This window comes from Phasianus colchicus, chromosome 2 (assembly GCF_987193195.1).
Source record: "Phasianus colchicus chromosome 2, bPhaCol1.hap1.1, whole genome shotgun sequence".
Lineage (NCBI taxonomy): Eukaryota > Metazoa > Chordata > Aves > Galliformes > Phasianidae > Phasianus > Phasianus colchicus.
This window is the reverse complement of record NC_143437.1, coordinates 104,596,244-104,613,125: the sequence shown is the minus strand read 5'-3', so window position 1 is coordinate 104,613,125 and position 16,882 is coordinate 104,596,244. Positions and strand designations below refer to the sequence as shown.

Sequence of the window (16,882 nt, the reverse complement as noted above, 5' to 3'; positions counted from 1 at the left end):
GCTCACTGCGCCTGCGCCGCAGACGGGAGCGCGCGAAGCCTCGCCGGCCGTTGATTGGCTGGAGAGCACGAGCGCTCCCGAGGACGGAGAGTTCGTCTGATTGGCTGAGGGGCGGTGCGAACGCACGCACGTCCGCCGCCGGAGAAGCGTCCGCCCGGCGATTGGCTGCGACGGCGAGGAGGCGGGGCGAGGCTGGAGGGCTCGCTCATCCATTGGCTCGCGGCGGCGGAGGGCGGGGTGGGATTGGCCGGAGGACGCGCGCCCCCGCGGAGGCGCCCAGCGATTGGCTGCGCGCCGTGAGGCGGCCGGGGACCGTTGGAGCGGGGACGCCGAGGCGGAGCGGCGGCCGCGGGCCGGGCGGAGCGGGGCGGCCATCCCGGGAGAGAGGTGCGTGGGCTCGGCGGGCGGCCGCGGGACGATCCGGGTTCTCCGTCGGGGTCGGGCTGCGCAATTAGCGGGGCGTAATTGGAGCGGGCGGAGCTCACGGCGCTCTCGGAGCCGAGAAGCGGGGCGGGCGGCGCGGTGCTTCGCTGCTGGTAGACGCGGCTCGTCCCGCTGCCCCGTGCCGGGTGCGGGTGGCGGCACATCGCAGCCCTTCGTGCGGCGACTTGGAGCCCCTCCTCTTTGCATGCAGCGGGAAGTTGAGTTTCAGCCTGAGCAGAAGAGCCGTGTGGTTTTTCACGCAGCTCGATGGTGTTATGTTTTGTGTTTGTGGGGTTTTTTTTCTTCCTCGCGTGGTTGTTTGCTTGTTTTTCAGGTTGTCCCTTCGATGTTGGCAGAATTTGCTGAGGTGGGCGCTGCCCTGCGAGGCTCCGTGTGCCAGCCAGGTAATGCTGGGCTGGGTGTGTGCAGCTGTGTCTGTGAGCTCATCCACATCACAGCATCCCTAGGGGTAGGAAGGGACCCTTAAAGGTCTGGCTGAGCTCCACACGCAGCCCCATCAATGCTCAGAGCTCCACGCACAGCCCCATCAATGCTCAGAGCTCCACGCGCAGCCCCATCAATGCTCAGAGCTCCACACACAGCCCCATCCGTGCTCAGAGCTCCACGCACAGCCCCATCCGTGCTCAGAGCTCCACGCACAGCCCCATCCGTGCTCAGAGCTCCACGCACAGCCCCATCCGTGCTCAGAGCCCACCCAGCCTGACCTTGGCTGTCTGCAGAGATGTCACCCCCTCTCTGGTACAACCTGATGGACTTGGAGAGCCATGCTGCTGTGCAGGGCTCCCTTTCTTCGTTGATTGGTGAGCCCCAGATGGGCTGGGAGTCACTTTGCCAGTGATTTTTGTGTGCTGCTTGAGAACACTGAGAGCACCCGAGCCGCTGCCGTGAGTTTGGTTAATAGCTGTGCAGTGCTGCCCTTTAAAAACACTTTGTACTTTCAGTTTTCTTATTCGTGTTCTTGAAACTGAGTGTGCAGTGTGTCAGTTTCTGTGTTCTGCTGTTGACTGCTGTGGCTGTCCGGGCAAAAAAATGTTAAAATTCTCATTTCCACGTTGGGAAATTTGAGAAATGTTGGCCTGAAGAATTACTCGAGTTGTTTTTTTTTTTTTTTTTTTCCCTCCAGTCTTTTGTTGGGTAGTGTATGTGATGCTGTACTGCCAGGTGATATTACAAAGTAATATTTGGGCACCTCAGTACAGAAAGGACATGGAGGTGCTGGAGCAGGTCCAAAGAAGGGCAGCAAGGCTTTGTGAAGGGCTTGGAGAATATGCCCTATGAGGAGAGACTGAAGGATCTGGGGCTATTTAGTCTGGGAAAAGGAAGCTGAGGGGAGACCTTATTGCTCTCTTCCAATATCTAAAAGGTGCTTACAGCAGAGCAGGGCTGGTCTCTTCTCACTGGTGACAGGTGACAGGACGAGGGGAAATGGCCTCAAGTTGCACCAGGGTAAGTTTAGGTTGGATATCAGGAAACACTTCTTCACAGAAAGGGTTGTTAAGCACTGCAATAGGCTGCCCAGGGAGGTGGTTGAGTCACCATTCCTGGATGTGTTTAAAGTCCATTTGGATGTGGTGCTCAGGGACATGATTTAGCAGAGGGTTCTTAGATTTAGGGTAGTATGGTTAGGTTGTGGTTGGACTCAATGATCTTTAAGGTCTTTTCCAGCCTGAGCGATTCTATGATTCTATAAAGTGCACTCAGAGGAATGGAGGTAACCCAGAAGTGTCTGAGGCTGTTGCTTTCTGTGTTTCCAAAGGATGTTTTAGATTAATGGAGAGCTTTGGTGAAAGGGTGTTACTGACCAGCAGCTAGTGAAGATGGAAAGAATTAACCGCTGTAGGGCAGTTCCAGCAGTAACCTCTCACCAGAATGAGTCTGTTAGTGAGGCTGGCTGTGGTCTGTGCTGCACTTTCTCCAAAGATATTTGCCAGACTGCCCAGTTCACCTTATGATTCCAACGTTGTTCTTCTGAGCCTTGCAGTCCTGCTGTGCTTTCCTCTGCAGCTGCCAGGAGAAAAGCTGTCCCAGGCTGCTTTTGCTTAAATCTTCCCTGGGATTTTGCTGCTTCTCTTGCTGAGGGTTCTTGTCTTCATTTTGCAGATCTCTAAGAGCCCTATGAGCCCCCAGCCTGACTTGTTCATTACAGTCCTGTGTTGTTGGGAATGCAGATGCTGTGGTAGCAGTAGACACTCAGGATTGCCCTCAGCTCCTGCTTGCTTGCAGCAGGCTGCTTCTCCTCTTGCAGGCAGTTTGGAAGGGCAAACTCCTGCTGTCTGTGAGCTTTCTCATTCATCACATTATTTATCAGTACTGACATAAATAACAGTGGTGAATGGTATAGAAAACTTAGGTAGAAGCTGGGATGCAAAAAGAACAGCTTTTGTGGCATCACTGGTAAAACACAGGCTTTTTCAGTCAGCCTATATATACTGTGCACTCAATACCACAGGGTGGCATTAAGAGTGGCAGCTTCCAATTCCTCGTAACCAGGATCCTTCAGGGAGGAGCTTTGTGCTTCCACTCATCTGCTAGCTGTTCTTCATACAAGCGTTTTATTGCTCAAAGAAGGCTCTTTGCATATCATTTCCTTTTAAAACTCCTTTTACAAGGGAAGGGAACTCCCTTAGCACAGCTGTGGGCAGTCTGTAGGGTCAGTGCTGCCATTGCAGCTGCACAATGCTTTGGTAGGAAAGGAGAGTTTTCCAGTTGGTAGAGTTCTCAGAGTTCCCCTCTGAGCACAGCCTGCTTCTCTTAGCATTATCACTTTTTAACTTTGTGTTTTCAGGATTATTTGGTGATAAGGACTCAAATTTGTAACATTTAAGTTGAGTTATATTTTAGGTTTTTCTCTCAGTGCCAAAGAAAAGAAATCATGATTACAAAGTGTACATTTGGTTTAGTGTTTAAATAGGTTCCTACTGATAACCTGTGGCTAAACTTAGCTTTGTGGCTCTCTTGCAGTCATGTGGGCTTTCAAGGCTCACCGGAAGGAATGGAAGTGTTTGAACCTCTCAACTGTGCTAAAGCAATGCATGTAATATGTAACAAAACGTGCCAATGAACCTTATAGGTAGACTTAATTTGGAAGACACAGGAAGGGGCTTTGTGATGTGCTATCTGTTGGGGAATTTGTGCTGGCCAACTTATGTATTTAAAAATGAATGGAGTTGCAATCGATACCCACTTGTATCTCAGTTTTTAATAGTTTGAGTGTATGAAGTAGGCACTATTAAACACTTAAAAAGTTATTAAAGGAAATCATTTTTGTGTTCTTGGTCCCTGTGCCCAACTTCTGTGCATCCTTCCCTTTTTGAAGGGCGCTTCTAAACAAGAGGGGGAACGGCTGTTTATGAAGGTGGATAGTGATAGGACAAGGGGGAATGGTTTTAAACAGAGACAGGGGAGGTTTAGGTTGGATATTAGGAGGAAGTTTTTCACCCAGAGGGTGGTGAGGCACTGGAACAGGTTGCCCAAGGAGGTTGTGGATGCCCCATCCCTGCAGGCATTCAAGGCCAGGCTGGATGTGGCTCTGGGCAGCCTGGTCTGCTGGTTGGTGACCTGCACATAGCAGGGGGTTGGAACTGGATGAGCACTGTGGTCCTTTTCAATCCAGGCCATTCTATGATTCTTCCCCTAACTTGCTGGGGAGCTGATCTGACTGTATGATGCATGCTGAAGCATGCAGTGCTGTCCTTAATAGCTTGTGGTTTTCCTGTTTGGCATGCTTAACATTTCCCTCTACTGAAACTCTGTATGCAGAGGTACATCCCTGATGTATCACTTGGTGCCATTCCCTTGTACCTTTCTTATCTTCTGTGCCTTTGAGAACATCAGCTGCAAAGCTTTGCTGTTGCTCTGTGTCACTGCCTTTCCCTGCCCTGGCATTGCCCCAACAGATCCTGAGGGCACAGATTTGTTGCTGTTCCATGCAGTGCACAAATAGTTAGAATGCAGGCACTGAAACATTGCTGTGCTGAAGTGTTGTAGTCATGCAGGTGGGCTGGAGCTCTAACTGAGTATAGATGGAGTGGTGCAGTGGGCCTTCCTTAGCACTGCTTTTCTTTCCAAACTGCTTGATTGCCCATTAACTGAAAGGAAAGGTACTGTATCGTATCTATGTGCTTTTTGCTAAATCTTCTCTAGAAGTAGCTCCTGATCCACTGTATTTAAATAAAATTAACAAACATACTCGGGAAAGAGTGGCCTCTAAAAGAGTGGTCAGGCACTGCAATGGGCTGCCAAGGGAGGTGGTGGAGTCACCAGCCCTGGAGGTGTTCAAGGAACATTTGGATGTTGTGCTGAGGGACATGGTTTAGTGATATCTATTGGTGATGGGTGGATGGTTGGACTGGGTGATCTTGTAGGTCTTTTCCAACCTTGGTGATTCTGTGATTCTGCTCTTCTAAACTGCCATCCATTATAGCTTGTGAAGATCTTCAGCAAGCATTTGAGCTTTGTTAGGGATCCATAGAACCAGAAGGTGTGTGTGGTTCTTCATGGATGCTCTGTTTGTTGAGTTGATGTAGATATTGAGATAACATATCAAATATGATTATGTATATGCACCATTATTTATGCTTTAATGAATTCCATTCAGGGTTGGGAACTGAGTTTGAAATTGTAGTTGAACTAGAAGAATGATCAGAAGTGTGTAAAATATGCTTTAAAGAAGGCGTTGGAGATCTTTTAGCATGAGTGGCTGTTCTTTTTCTCTGCTTGAGTTTCCATTGAATGGTTTGGATTGGAAGGGACCTTAAACCTGTTAAATACGTGCCCCTGAAATAACTTCTAGAGCTCTTTTTTTTTCCTGGTAAGAGGATTGGTGAAGTAAAGAATCATAGTATGAATCATAGAATGGCCTGGGTTGAAAAGGACCACAGTGATCATCTGGTTCCAATTCCTGCTGTGTGCAGGGTCACCAACCACCAGCCCAGGCTGCCCAGAGCCACATCCAGCCTGGCCTTGAAAGCCCCCAGGGATGGGGCATCCACAGCCTCCTTGGGCAACCTGTGCCCAACTTTTTATGGATTACTTTTAATGGAGTACTTTTAGTGGAGTACTTTTGATCACTTACATGCATTCGTGTTTGACTGCTGATGAAAGGGAGATCAGAGTTTGAGCCACATGAGAATGGAAGGTGAAGAGAGGAGCAAGGAAGTGGGGCAGCAGCATTGTCACATTTAGACTTTAAGATAAAACAAACTGTTGAAAATCATTGACATCAAATGAAAACAGGAACCGTGGAAGTTTAGAAGCTGAAAGAAATGAACATGAGGTTGCTAAACAAACTCAAATTTAATCTTTCATAAATGAACTTGTATTTGTGTTCTGGGTAGCTGATGGAGCTGAGCATTTTGTCATACAAACAGTGCCTGATAGCGGTTATCAGATCTTCAGGTTATCAGAGCTTCCTTTGGAGGGTGTCTCACGGGTGGAATTACGAAATAAAAACAAATGGAGTATTTAAAAACCAACCCCAAAGCAAGGGGAAGAAAGCAACTCATCCCTTCAGTAGCTCAGAAACTGATTTATTTAGTCCCTAAATTAAAGTAATTAGAAAGCAGTGAGGCAACAGCTGAAGTTGCAGATACGGAACCAGGATGACAGCATTTCAGGCTATGATTTATAACATGTCAGGAGATGCCCGTGGTGATGCTTGGGGAAGAACAGATGGTGTGATTTGGGATGGTGGCTGTGGTTGGGTCAGGAGCAAGGGCTGTGGCATTAGCTGGAGTTGGCTCCATGGTCGGGCTCCTCCCACTGATAGAATCATAGAATGGCCTGTGTTGAAAAGGACCGCAATAATCATCCAGTTCCAACCCCCTGCTATGTGCAGAGTTGCCAACCACCAGCCCAGGCTGCCCAGAGCCACATCCAGCCTGGCCTTGAATGCCTCCAGGGATGGGGCATCCATAGAAAAGGCAATGCCATCTGTCTGGGCCGTTACCTACAGCTGATGAGCTCCAAGAAGAGCGAAACCTTGTAAAATAGGTCCTGTAGTATTGGCCTGATGAGCTCCTTCTGTGCTTGAGCTGTGAGTGATCAAGAAGCACTGTGGTGCCATCAGTGGCTGAGCCCGTTGCAACACATCTGGGGGAGGACAGCATTCAGGCTTTACCTTTTATTATGTCATCAGTTTTTTATCCAGCCAGGCTTGAATAATGCTTGTATGTATTGTGGGCATGGGAGAGAATTTTCAAAGGTAAGGAAAAAGGCAGAAATGTGAAGAGCTGAAATATCCCATAGGACGTGGGGCTGCTCCTTCCATCATAGTATAAAATATAGCTATATATATACTATATATATATATATAAAGTAAAAATAATTGTCACTATCATATCTCTTAGCATGCCTGAGCATGCTTGACTTCAAGATGTGCAGAGCAGTCAGCATCAGTACTTCTGCTAGCTTCTCTGCTAGGTGGAAGGTGAACTCTTTGACAGCAATGTATTCATCTTACTCATTTCATATCTGCCTCCTTGAACAAAGTTACTGCATCTTGACGTAAAACAGGGCTGTACTGTGTTGAACCAGCACTATTCTTACATTAAGTCAGCGCTGCTCTGCTGATGCAGGGAGAATATTCTCTAGTTCATTGAGCTGGACTTGAATAGAGCACCTGCATGGCAAGAACAAATATGAAGATCAAAACGTGTAGAACATACTTGAGCTTGCAGCTTTCCATGCAGAGCAGAATCCTTGAAACTCTGGGAGCTGTCCAGCCAGAAGGATTGGCTGCAGATTCAGCTGCATTTAATTGGAAAAGCCTTTAAGGCAAAATGCATTGGGTTGAACCTCATAGAATCCTTAGGGCTGAAAGGGACCTCTGGAGGCCATCTAGTCCAACCTCCTCATAGTCCTTTTTGCTGAGTGAAGCAGGAGTTATCATACTGCCAGTGTCCCCTTCAGGTTGCTACAGGTAAAAGAGCAGCTTGTTGAGGAGGAAGTGCCAATGGAAGCCACCCAGGATTTGCTGTCCCAGCATCATCACTATGAGCAGAGTGGGTTATGTAGTCATACTGCTTTTCTGCTTTAAGGGAAAAAGGAACGCTTTGCAAGAACAGCTAAAGCGGATGCTCGTCTTGCAGCGCATCTGGGTGTGAAAGTTCAGATCTTTATCACCTTTTAAGTTTTCCATGATGTTTAAGAGGCTAATGGCAGCGTAGGTGGTTTGTGTCCAAGCACGTTTCTGCAAACACTGATATTTCAGCCTTTGGTTGAATTGAGTGTTATTTAAACTCATGAAATTAAGGCTAGTGTTGTTCTTTGTTCACCCATACCGTAAGTGTTAAAAACTTGCTGGTCTCACTTAGCACCTGAAGCAATTTGCAGACCTCCAATTTCCTTTTTGTTTCATTTGTGTTTTCAGTATTTACTGTGGCCAGGACTTCTGTGTCTTTTTAGTAGCAAGAGATAAAAATGAAACAGGTTTGTTTTATACCATAGGATACAGGTCTTTAATTGGGAAAGCATTGGGGCAGGGAAAGGGAAAGCAACACAAAACCAGACTAAATACGTTGTCTCACTGCAAAGCACACATCAGTATAGAGCAGAGGTAAAAAAAAAACAATCTCTTGACTGTAAGAGTGAGTTACATTCTTGGGCAGAAATGAAATACAGCAAAGGGGATAGAGATCAGCTCCTGGTGGTCCTTAGCAGGTTTCCTAGTCATACAGAGGAGCCGTATCGAAGACAGGACTCAGTGCTTCAGTTTTAACCCAGGCTTTTAAAGTGAAATTCAGCTTTTCAGGATAACTTAAAAATGTTCTTTATATGTGATCTGTAACATTTGCAGGGCTCTGGCTTCTAGCTTTATGCAAATAGCAAGAAGCATTGCGTGTCTCTCAGTCACTGGTTTTCAAGAGGTTGAAGTATCTTTCCTCTGCTGGCAAGTGAGGCTTTGCTGTAAGTCCCTTCTAGGGACCCAGCTGTTTGTGGTTCTGCTGAGGCTCACAGGTCCTTCTGTACTTCTTTGTTCCAGCTTTACAAACAGGGGTTGTTGGTTTTTAGTTGTTTTTTTTTTTTTTTGGTGAGCAAGTGCAGGAGATGTAGCACTGAGGGACTTTTTTAAAGTGAACATGGTGGGCATGGGTTGACCATTGGACTTGATGATCTTGGAGGTCTTTTCCAACTTGTTTGGTTCTGTGATTGCTGAGTTCTTCACCTGCTGAACGTTTCAAGTGTTTTGTTCCTTTGAGAAAGACAGATTATTCATTATAGAAAATCATTCAGGTTGGAAAAGACCTCTAAGATCCCCAAGTCCAACCCACCCCACCATGCCCACTGCCCTCAGTGCCACATCCCCACAGTTCTGGGTCACCTCCAGGTTTGGTGACCCCACCACCTCCCTGGGCAGCTGTGCCACTGCATTGCTACTCTTTCAGAGAAGAAATGTTTCCTAATAACCAACCTGAACCTTCCATGGCACAAGGTCCTGAGTTTTGATTGATCAGGCTGCATTCACGTGTCTCTGCTCTTATAGCATGGAGAGTTTGCATACTCACATCTCAGTTCAAGAGTGTCACTGAGCAGATGGATCACTCGTTGCTTGCAGGGAGTATGAAGAGTAGTGGTAGATCCCCTTAGAAGCCTGTATCTTGGTCAGCCTGCAGCCTTCTGGCTGTGAATTCTGTGATAGTGTTCCACAGCAGTGGTAGGTGAACAGCCTCTAAAAATCTCAAATCCTGGTACAAGCAAAATGATGAAGCCTCTATAGGGGAAGAGGCTGATGTCAGGGTGATATCATGACTTTAAATGTTCTGCATTGCAGCTTTAGGTTGGATGTCAGGGGGAAGTTCTTTACTGAGAGAGTAGTGAGATGCTGGAACAGCTGCCCAGAGAGGCTGTCCCATCCCTGGAGGTTCAAAGCCAGGTTGGATGGGGCCCTGGGCAGCCTGATCTGGTGTTAAATGTGGAGGTTGGTGGCCCTGCCTGCAGCAGAGTGGTTGGAGCTTCATGATCCTTGAGGTCCCTTCCAACCCAAGCCATTTTATGACTCTGTGCAGCTGTGAATTGAGAAAGGTTCAGCAGGACTGGTCCCAGTGCTGCAGGAAACTGCAGATGGGAGCAGGTTTTGGGGAGATGGAAGGAGGGCCACGTCCCCAAAGCCCAAGGCCAGCAGTTGTAATGTCATCCTGGTGGGTTTCAACGTTGCAGCAAATGCAGTGGTATCGTGCCTTGTGTCTTGATAAGATGGTGTCTATTAAAGCTATTTAGAAGACTGAGTAATTAACCCAACCCATGGGGTCCATCTGTTGTGGAATTTAGAGAGGTGCTGGCATTTGAAATAAAGCTGCTGGCTGGTACAGCGACTGGCATTCTTCAAGATGACATGCCTATGGAGATAAAGGGAATGTTAGCCCTGAAAAATAGCTCCTAAGCTTGGGGCAGCATTTGAGGATAGCAAGAAGGACGTTGGTTCCAAGTCTGTGATTGTCTGAAGTAGGAAACAAAGTGTATTTCCAGATACAACCATGCAGTTATTTTCATTTTATGAACTGCTCAGTTTAAAGGTCTTGGTGGCTTCCAGGATGAATGCATGTTGGGTTCTTTATCAGAGAATAATTAACAGAGAGTGGAGGACTGCTGAGGGATGCTGTTAATCAGAGGACATGTTAAGTGCCAAGACACAGCTTCTTTTTCTTGGGTGACATTTAAGCCTAATGAAATCTGTCTTGCCATTGTGCTGCATGAGGATGAGCTGGCCAGCTCCCTTGGAGTTGGTTTCTGATGAGATTGTAGAATGATTGTTAGGCATTCTCTTGTTGTTTTGTTGTTTGTTGGTTGGTTTCATTGTTGAAGTCATTTAAAAAACATGTTTAATTAGTTGGTGAATTACAACAGAATAATATAATGGAGCAATTTGAACTGAAATTTTACACTGATATTGAGTTTAGTTGCTTATTGTTGTGCTGCAGTCGATGGAGATTCAGTAGTTGTCTTTTGAGACTCCCTTATGAAGTAAGCTGTAGGAAGTACTACATTCCTCTGTGGCTCCTTAGCTCAGAGCATGAGTCCCACTGTTTCTATGCCACTTTTTTCATTGTTTCCCTAAGACAAAAAGGGCAGCTTGTTTCAAAGTTGAGTGATATTCTTACACCTTTTGTTTAAAGACAAACCCCTTCTGCACCCCAACATCGTGCCTGTAAGGATCTCTGAGTTTTACAGACATTAGGTTAAAAACTAAAATGTCAGAATTACTGTTTTCTATAATATGCACGACTTGAAGAGGTATTACACTGCTCTCTCTACTATGGAATGCTGTAGATGTGGGGAAATACCTGTTTATCTCTACTCTTAATCACAAAATATCCCAAATTGGAAGGGACCCATAAGGTTCATTGAGTCCAACTCTTGGCTCTTCTTTTCATTTTCCAAATCTAACCAAATTATTTTGGTTGAGGAATATAATGATATTGTTCACAGTAAGTTGCTCTTGTAACAGGAATTCTGGCACAAACACTCATTGCCATTTTTGTCTTCAGAATGATTGAGGAGAGTGGGAAGAGGAGGAGGACAATGGCGGAGAAGAGACAGCTGTTCATGGAAATGAGTAAGTAAGAGATTGGAAGGTAACATAATTTATTCTTTTTACAGAGCTTTGTTTTTAGGATTTCACTCAATCATTTACATCTGGTTTCCTCAAGGCTGTTGTCTGAGCTGGTGAAAAGCATCCTGGGTGCTGGTCAGGAGGAGAGTGCAGGAGATGGGTAACAGTGCCTGAGGAGTCGTGCAGTGCTACACTTTGCCAAGCTCCTTTTATAAGGAGCATTCATGTTTATTGGGACTTCTGAAGTTTGTAGACAGCTACTAAAATAAATAAAGTCAGAAAGGGTGTATTTCACCTTAAGGTGCACTGTGATGCCCAAAGAAAGGCTGTAATTGTTAGTATAAATCAAGTGCCTGTCTGGAGGTAATCTCATTTAAAGAATGACACACAGCCTTTTAAAAAGATGTGAGCAGTTAGAAATAAAAGATTGTGTGTGTGTGTGTTTGCATGTCTTCATGTTACTTTACTTTCCTACTAAAACACAGGACTGAATGAAACTCCTTGGGTTAGGCCAGCACATCCTATAATCCAGAATTTAGGTTGGTGAATGTCTTTCTTAAACAGATAACATACCAGTGCTACTGTTTTGCTGGAGGATTTCCAGAGCATCATTCTGGGTGTGGTTATAAGCATCTTGTAATTTCAAGAACAGTTTCATTCCTGGACAATTTATAACTGCTTCCTTTCATGTGAGAGCTGTCTGGGTTGTATTCCTCCCTGCCTTCCCAGCTTGGTTTATGTTTGAGGTTGTAGTGAGATCCCTTTCTGTGTGCTCAACACGTGGCACAAGCCAACACCTGCACTCTCCAGCCTACACACCTCATCTCTTTCTGTGCCTCTTCTCTGCTTAAGCAAAGGTGGTTGCACTGGTGCATGAAATCCCAAATTGAATCTCATTGGGATCTTGTGGAATGACAGTAGTGCTTCTCCATTAGAAGAGCTTTGTCTGATACATCAGAGTGTTACACGTGTCTTGTATCTCCAGTAGTCATCTGGTGATCATTTGGTACAGCTAGGTTTCTACAGGTAACTGGCATCTCATCAGTAACTGTATGCAGCCATACAGTCTCTCTTCAGTATTAATTTGATGAAGATTCTCAGAGTCATCTAATTCCTGCTTTGATGTTCTAATTACCTTGCATATTGGTGATACCTTTAAAGCTACTTTAGCAAAAGATTTCTTCTGAAGCACCCATGTTTGATTACAGTGTTGTCTTCAAAGAGTTCTGCTGGCAGTGTTTGAATCTGCCACCTAAGGCAAGGGGAGGAGGAATCTACTTGCTTGTTTTTAGTTTTGGCTAAATTGCAAAAAAAAAAAAAAATTGAAATTCCTCGAATTATCTAACAGAATAGATAATTCTTCCATCATCTGCTTATAGAAGGTGTTCAGTTGGGTTTTGCAGCAGTGGTTTTTATCAGTGGAAGTGCTGGTGTGTGGATTCTTTGAGCTGCTTTTCTCTCTAAGGCACTCAGACATGTTGGTTGGCAGATTGAAGGTGTTCATCTGTCTTGAGAAAGACAGCATGTTTCCTTGTGAAGATGAATGCAGAGATGTTCTTCTTTCTAGGAGATCTTCACACACAGATGTTCATTGGTATTTAGAGGATTCCTCTTATGAGGCAGAAGTAGATTTTATGACATTCATCCACACTGAACACACCACCCAAGGGTGTGTTTGTAGATTTTGTATTGTTTGTGAAGCTGGCAAGAAATCTGTGTAAGCTATTCTAATTTTCTGACCTGCAGAATATATAAAGTCATAGAATCATTCAGGTTGGAGAAGACCCCTAAGATCACCCAGTCCAACCCCAGCCCACCCCACCATGCCCACATCCCTCAGTGCCACATCCCCATGGTTGTGGAACACCTCCAGGGACGGTTACCCCACCACCTCCCTGGGCAATTTGAAGTTTCTTATTGTCAGAGTTTCAAGAGGATGGAGTCAGGCTTTCCTCAGTCCAGTGACAGACACAGAGCAGTGGACACAAACTAAAACATGCCAAATTCCAGCTGAAGGTGAGAAAAAGCATTTTTATTGTGGGTGTTGTTGAGCACTGGAGGAGGCTGCCCAAGGAAGCTGTGGGCTCTCCGTCTTACAGTTGGACAGAACTCAGATGAACAAGAAAAGTTTTGTTACTTTGTTCTTTGTTACTTATGCACATGAACTATGTTATGCATTTTATATGTGGATGAAGATGACTCCTCCTCACTCCATGCTGCCCAGGCAAGCCAAAAGGTTGGACACCCATGCTGTGGAAGAGTGACCTCATTGAAGCTTATGTTGTGGTCTGACACAGGAAGAGAGGAACATAAAATGGACTTTTTTCTTTGGTTTTGCATGTAGCTGTTAACTGACCTGTTTTTGTATGCATGTATCTTGAGGTGGTGATAAGCCTTAAAGTGTGTTTGTGTGCTCTAGTCCTAGCTGCAAGCAAAGCTGTCAGGGCTGGAAGTGAAGGTGGAAGCTGATCAAGCATATATGCTTTACTGCATATATTGCTGTGATATAGAATTGTTTGAGTTGGAAGGGACCTTTTAAAGGCCATTTGTTCCAACTCTCCTGCAGTGAACAGAGACACTTATGGCTCGATTGGTGCTAGGAGCCCCATCATAGAATGGCCTGGGTTGAAAAGGACCACAATGATCATCTGGTTCCAACTCCCTTCTAAGTGCAGGTCACCAACCAGCAGACCAGGCTGCCCAGAGCCACATCCAGCCTGGCCTTAAATGCCTGCAGGGATGGGGCATCCACAACCTCCTTGGGCAACCTGTTCCAGTGCCTCTCCACCCCCTGTGTGAAAAACTTCCTCCTAAGATCTAACCTAAACCTCCCCTGTCTCAGTTTAAAACCATTCCCCCTTGTCCTATCACTGTCCACCCAAGGTCCAGCCTGACCTTGGGTTTCTGCAGGGGCATCCACCACCTCTTTGGGCAATCTGTTACAGTGCTTCACCACACTTAACGTAAGAAAAACTTTTTCCCTATATCAATGCAAAATATCTCCTCTTTTAGTTGGGAACCATTGTCCTATCACAACAGACCCTGCTAAAGAGGTCTAAAAATGAGGTGTAGTGGCTCGTCCTTGGCTAGCCTTACAAAAGGTTCTGATTGATAAAGTTTGAGAAGACTCATCATCTGTTCAAGTGTTTTTCATGTGTTGGAAGGTAGACCTAGGCACTCTAATGGAGAGTTTTGAAAGAATATTGCATAAAAAGCACAAAATGAGTTATTTTAATCTAGCCTTTAATCTGAATACTTCAGCTTACATTATTTGGCCGGATCATAAATAAAAGGGCTTGGATTGGAAGGGACTTCAAGGATCATCTAGTTCCAACCTCCTGCCACAGGTAGGGTTGCCAACCACTAAATCAGATACTTAATCTGAGATAAGCTTTCTAAAGATGGTACTGAGAAATAACATAGGAATGTTTGCTTTGCTATGCTGCCCAGCAGAATGCTCCCCAGGTTGGTTCATCTGGTGCCACTCCTGGGTGAGCTTTGGGGAGCTTCGCATTGGAGAAGAGATCAGTGCTCTCACTGCTCTTAGGAGATGCTTCTCACCTCATGTTCTCTGGTTTCAAGATAGCCTACAGGTCTGTGTGAGTCTAAGCAGGTGACTTGGTGTTATATTTGCAAATTTCTTACAAAGTACCCAAAAGACAAAAGGACCAAACTGATCTGCCCATCTCCTGTACTGATCAAGTAAGGTGGTTTTTGAAATATGCAGTTGTGAGTTGGTGAGCGTGGACTCAAATGTTTGCAGATTGATTTCTGAATTCAGAATGCTGTAGGAAGGAAAAAAAGTTATCACCTTTGAGCATGACCCTGATACAGCAGCCACATGCCTTCTTCAGGAGGATGTGGGTTTGTTGCTTTTGGGGTTGGTTTTCTTTTTGGTGTGTGTGTTTTTTAGAGGTCTGCATTCTATGAGTCAGTTTTCCCTGCTCCTCAGTCCGGTCTTCATGGAGGCAGTGATATTTCAGAAGTCTGAAAGATTGTACAGATATTACTTTTGTGCACTCCTATGAGAACATGGGAGGTGCAGGATCCATGTGCACCCACTGCTGTGCAGCCAGATTGTTCACACTCCTCCTTAGAACTCCACTGATTATAGGGCGTAGCCACACGTGCTGTTGAAATGTGAGCCAGTAAAGACATTTCTGTTTATGATTAATGAAATTTTCAAGGCCTGGACCAGTTGTTGGCTTCTTCCAGATCTGAAATGATCGATATCAGACTTAAGAGTGGTGTCATTTATCATCTCCACATCATTTATCATCTCATCTGATCAGCCCAGGAGATGCCCAGATCTGTTTGGCCTTTGGCAGAGGATTAATACAAGTTTCAGGGATTGCCCAGGTTTGTAATGTTCAGAGTAATTGCAGTGCTGGCAGGAGCTGGTGGATGTGGTGCAGACGGGTGACAGATAACAGCGTTTACGTGATGTGGGATTGGTTGAAGGTACAGTAAAAGTTTTAAACATCTTGAAGTGGGAGGTTGCTGGTGAGGTTGGGGTTCTCTCCTCTGTGCTTTTTCTCCTGCTTCTTACCTGATGTGGATCTGCTTGGGTGAAGGAAAGTGTGCTCCTTGGGGGGGCCTGCAATGCAGACAGTGGTAGGAGCATCACCTCCCTTTTCTTCTGTCTTTTGTGTACCCACCACCCAGCAGCAGTGAGCTCCTCTTTGTACACACTTACAACTCAATCCAATTCTTGTTTCCATTTTTGGGACTTCAGAGTTCTCATGTCAGTCTGATGCTTCCATCAGTTTGTAATGAAATACTGCGTGAAAATCTTGGTCATTGTCCCATCACAGGGATGATGCGTGTGAAGAAACAGTCAACATCACTTTTAAAGTAAACAAATAAGCTGAGTGTCGTAGAGGCAAGAAAAAAACACAAACTTCTTTTTTATTCATAGGGGCCCAGAACTTTGATGTCATCAGACTTTCAACGTATCGAACAGCCTGCAAGCTGCGGTTTGTGCAGAAGCGATGTAACCGTAAGTTGTAATCACTCTTTGTCAATTTCAATCATGCAAGTATTCTACCCATGTGAATTTTAAATATAGCAGGAATAATCAACAATGGGAGCTCTTACTTAAGAATAGAGATAATTAAAGAGGTAGTGATTTTTGACCAGTATTTGTAGTGTCTTCAGTTTTAGTTTCTAATGCTTAAAGGAAAATCTGAAGTACCTGGGCCAGACTGACATACCTCAGTGCAGCCAGCCCCAGACTGTTTTGTCTGCTTTCTACCATGGTGGAACAGAAGCCAACAGACAGCTGGATGCAGCTGTAAGCTTGGTGATGATCACCAATGCAAAGGTGTCTGCATTTCACCATTGTGGCATATATAGCAACCACAGAGAGTGCTTGAAGTTTATGCCACACTACTCACTGTATGTTTTCTCATTCTCTTCCATAGCCTTCCATTTTAAATAGTTCACCAAAGTAAGGATGAACCCAGGGGTTCTGTTTCCATTATTAAACTGGACCAAGCAAAATGCTTGGCAGACTAATGGAGCAGCTGCCTCCTCCCAGTGATGTGAAACTGATGTGGGAGAGAGCAGCAGAGCAGCTGAGGAGTCCTGCAGATGTGTGCAGATGCAAACTACAGCTCCACACCTTCTTTATCCCTTAGGAAAAGTGGTGTGCTTTCCCTAAACAAAAAATACCAACCGTGCTTTTGAATTAAAAACATCTCTTAATCAGTAGCAAGGTATTAAGATCTGCTAATTATTGTGCCACACACACTTAGGGCCTAACTCACTGGTGCCATACATATGCCTTGAGTAACCTTTCATTTGCATATATGCAAATTTAAGTGCTCTTGTGATGTTTGCACCAGGCAGACATCCAGGGGTGTATGTTTGGTGTGAAATGGTGGTTTG

General features: G+C 45.4%; 1 protein-coding gene across 6 annotated transcripts in view; it reads left to right on the top strand.

Moving 5' to 3' along the window:
- The first annotated feature begins 273 nt into the window (after positions 1–273).
- DTNB (dystrobrevin beta) overlaps positions 274–16,882 on the top strand; it is a 140,361-nt gene continuing 123,752 nt past the window's right edge. For all 6 annotated transcript variants that reach the window (XR_016464559.1, XR_016464558.1, XM_090136489.1 and 3 more), the window contains exons 1-4: positions 274–387; positions 758–827; positions 10,929–10,996; positions 15,912–15,992. Coding sequence is in view for 4 of the 6 variants with exons in the window: in XM_090136489.1 (XP_089992615.1) it covers positions 10,930–10,996; positions 15,912–15,992 (148 nt within the window). In the remaining 2 variants the exon portion in view is untranslated. The remainder of the gene's footprint in view (positions 388–757; positions 828–10,928; positions 10,997–15,911; positions 15,993–16,882) is intronic.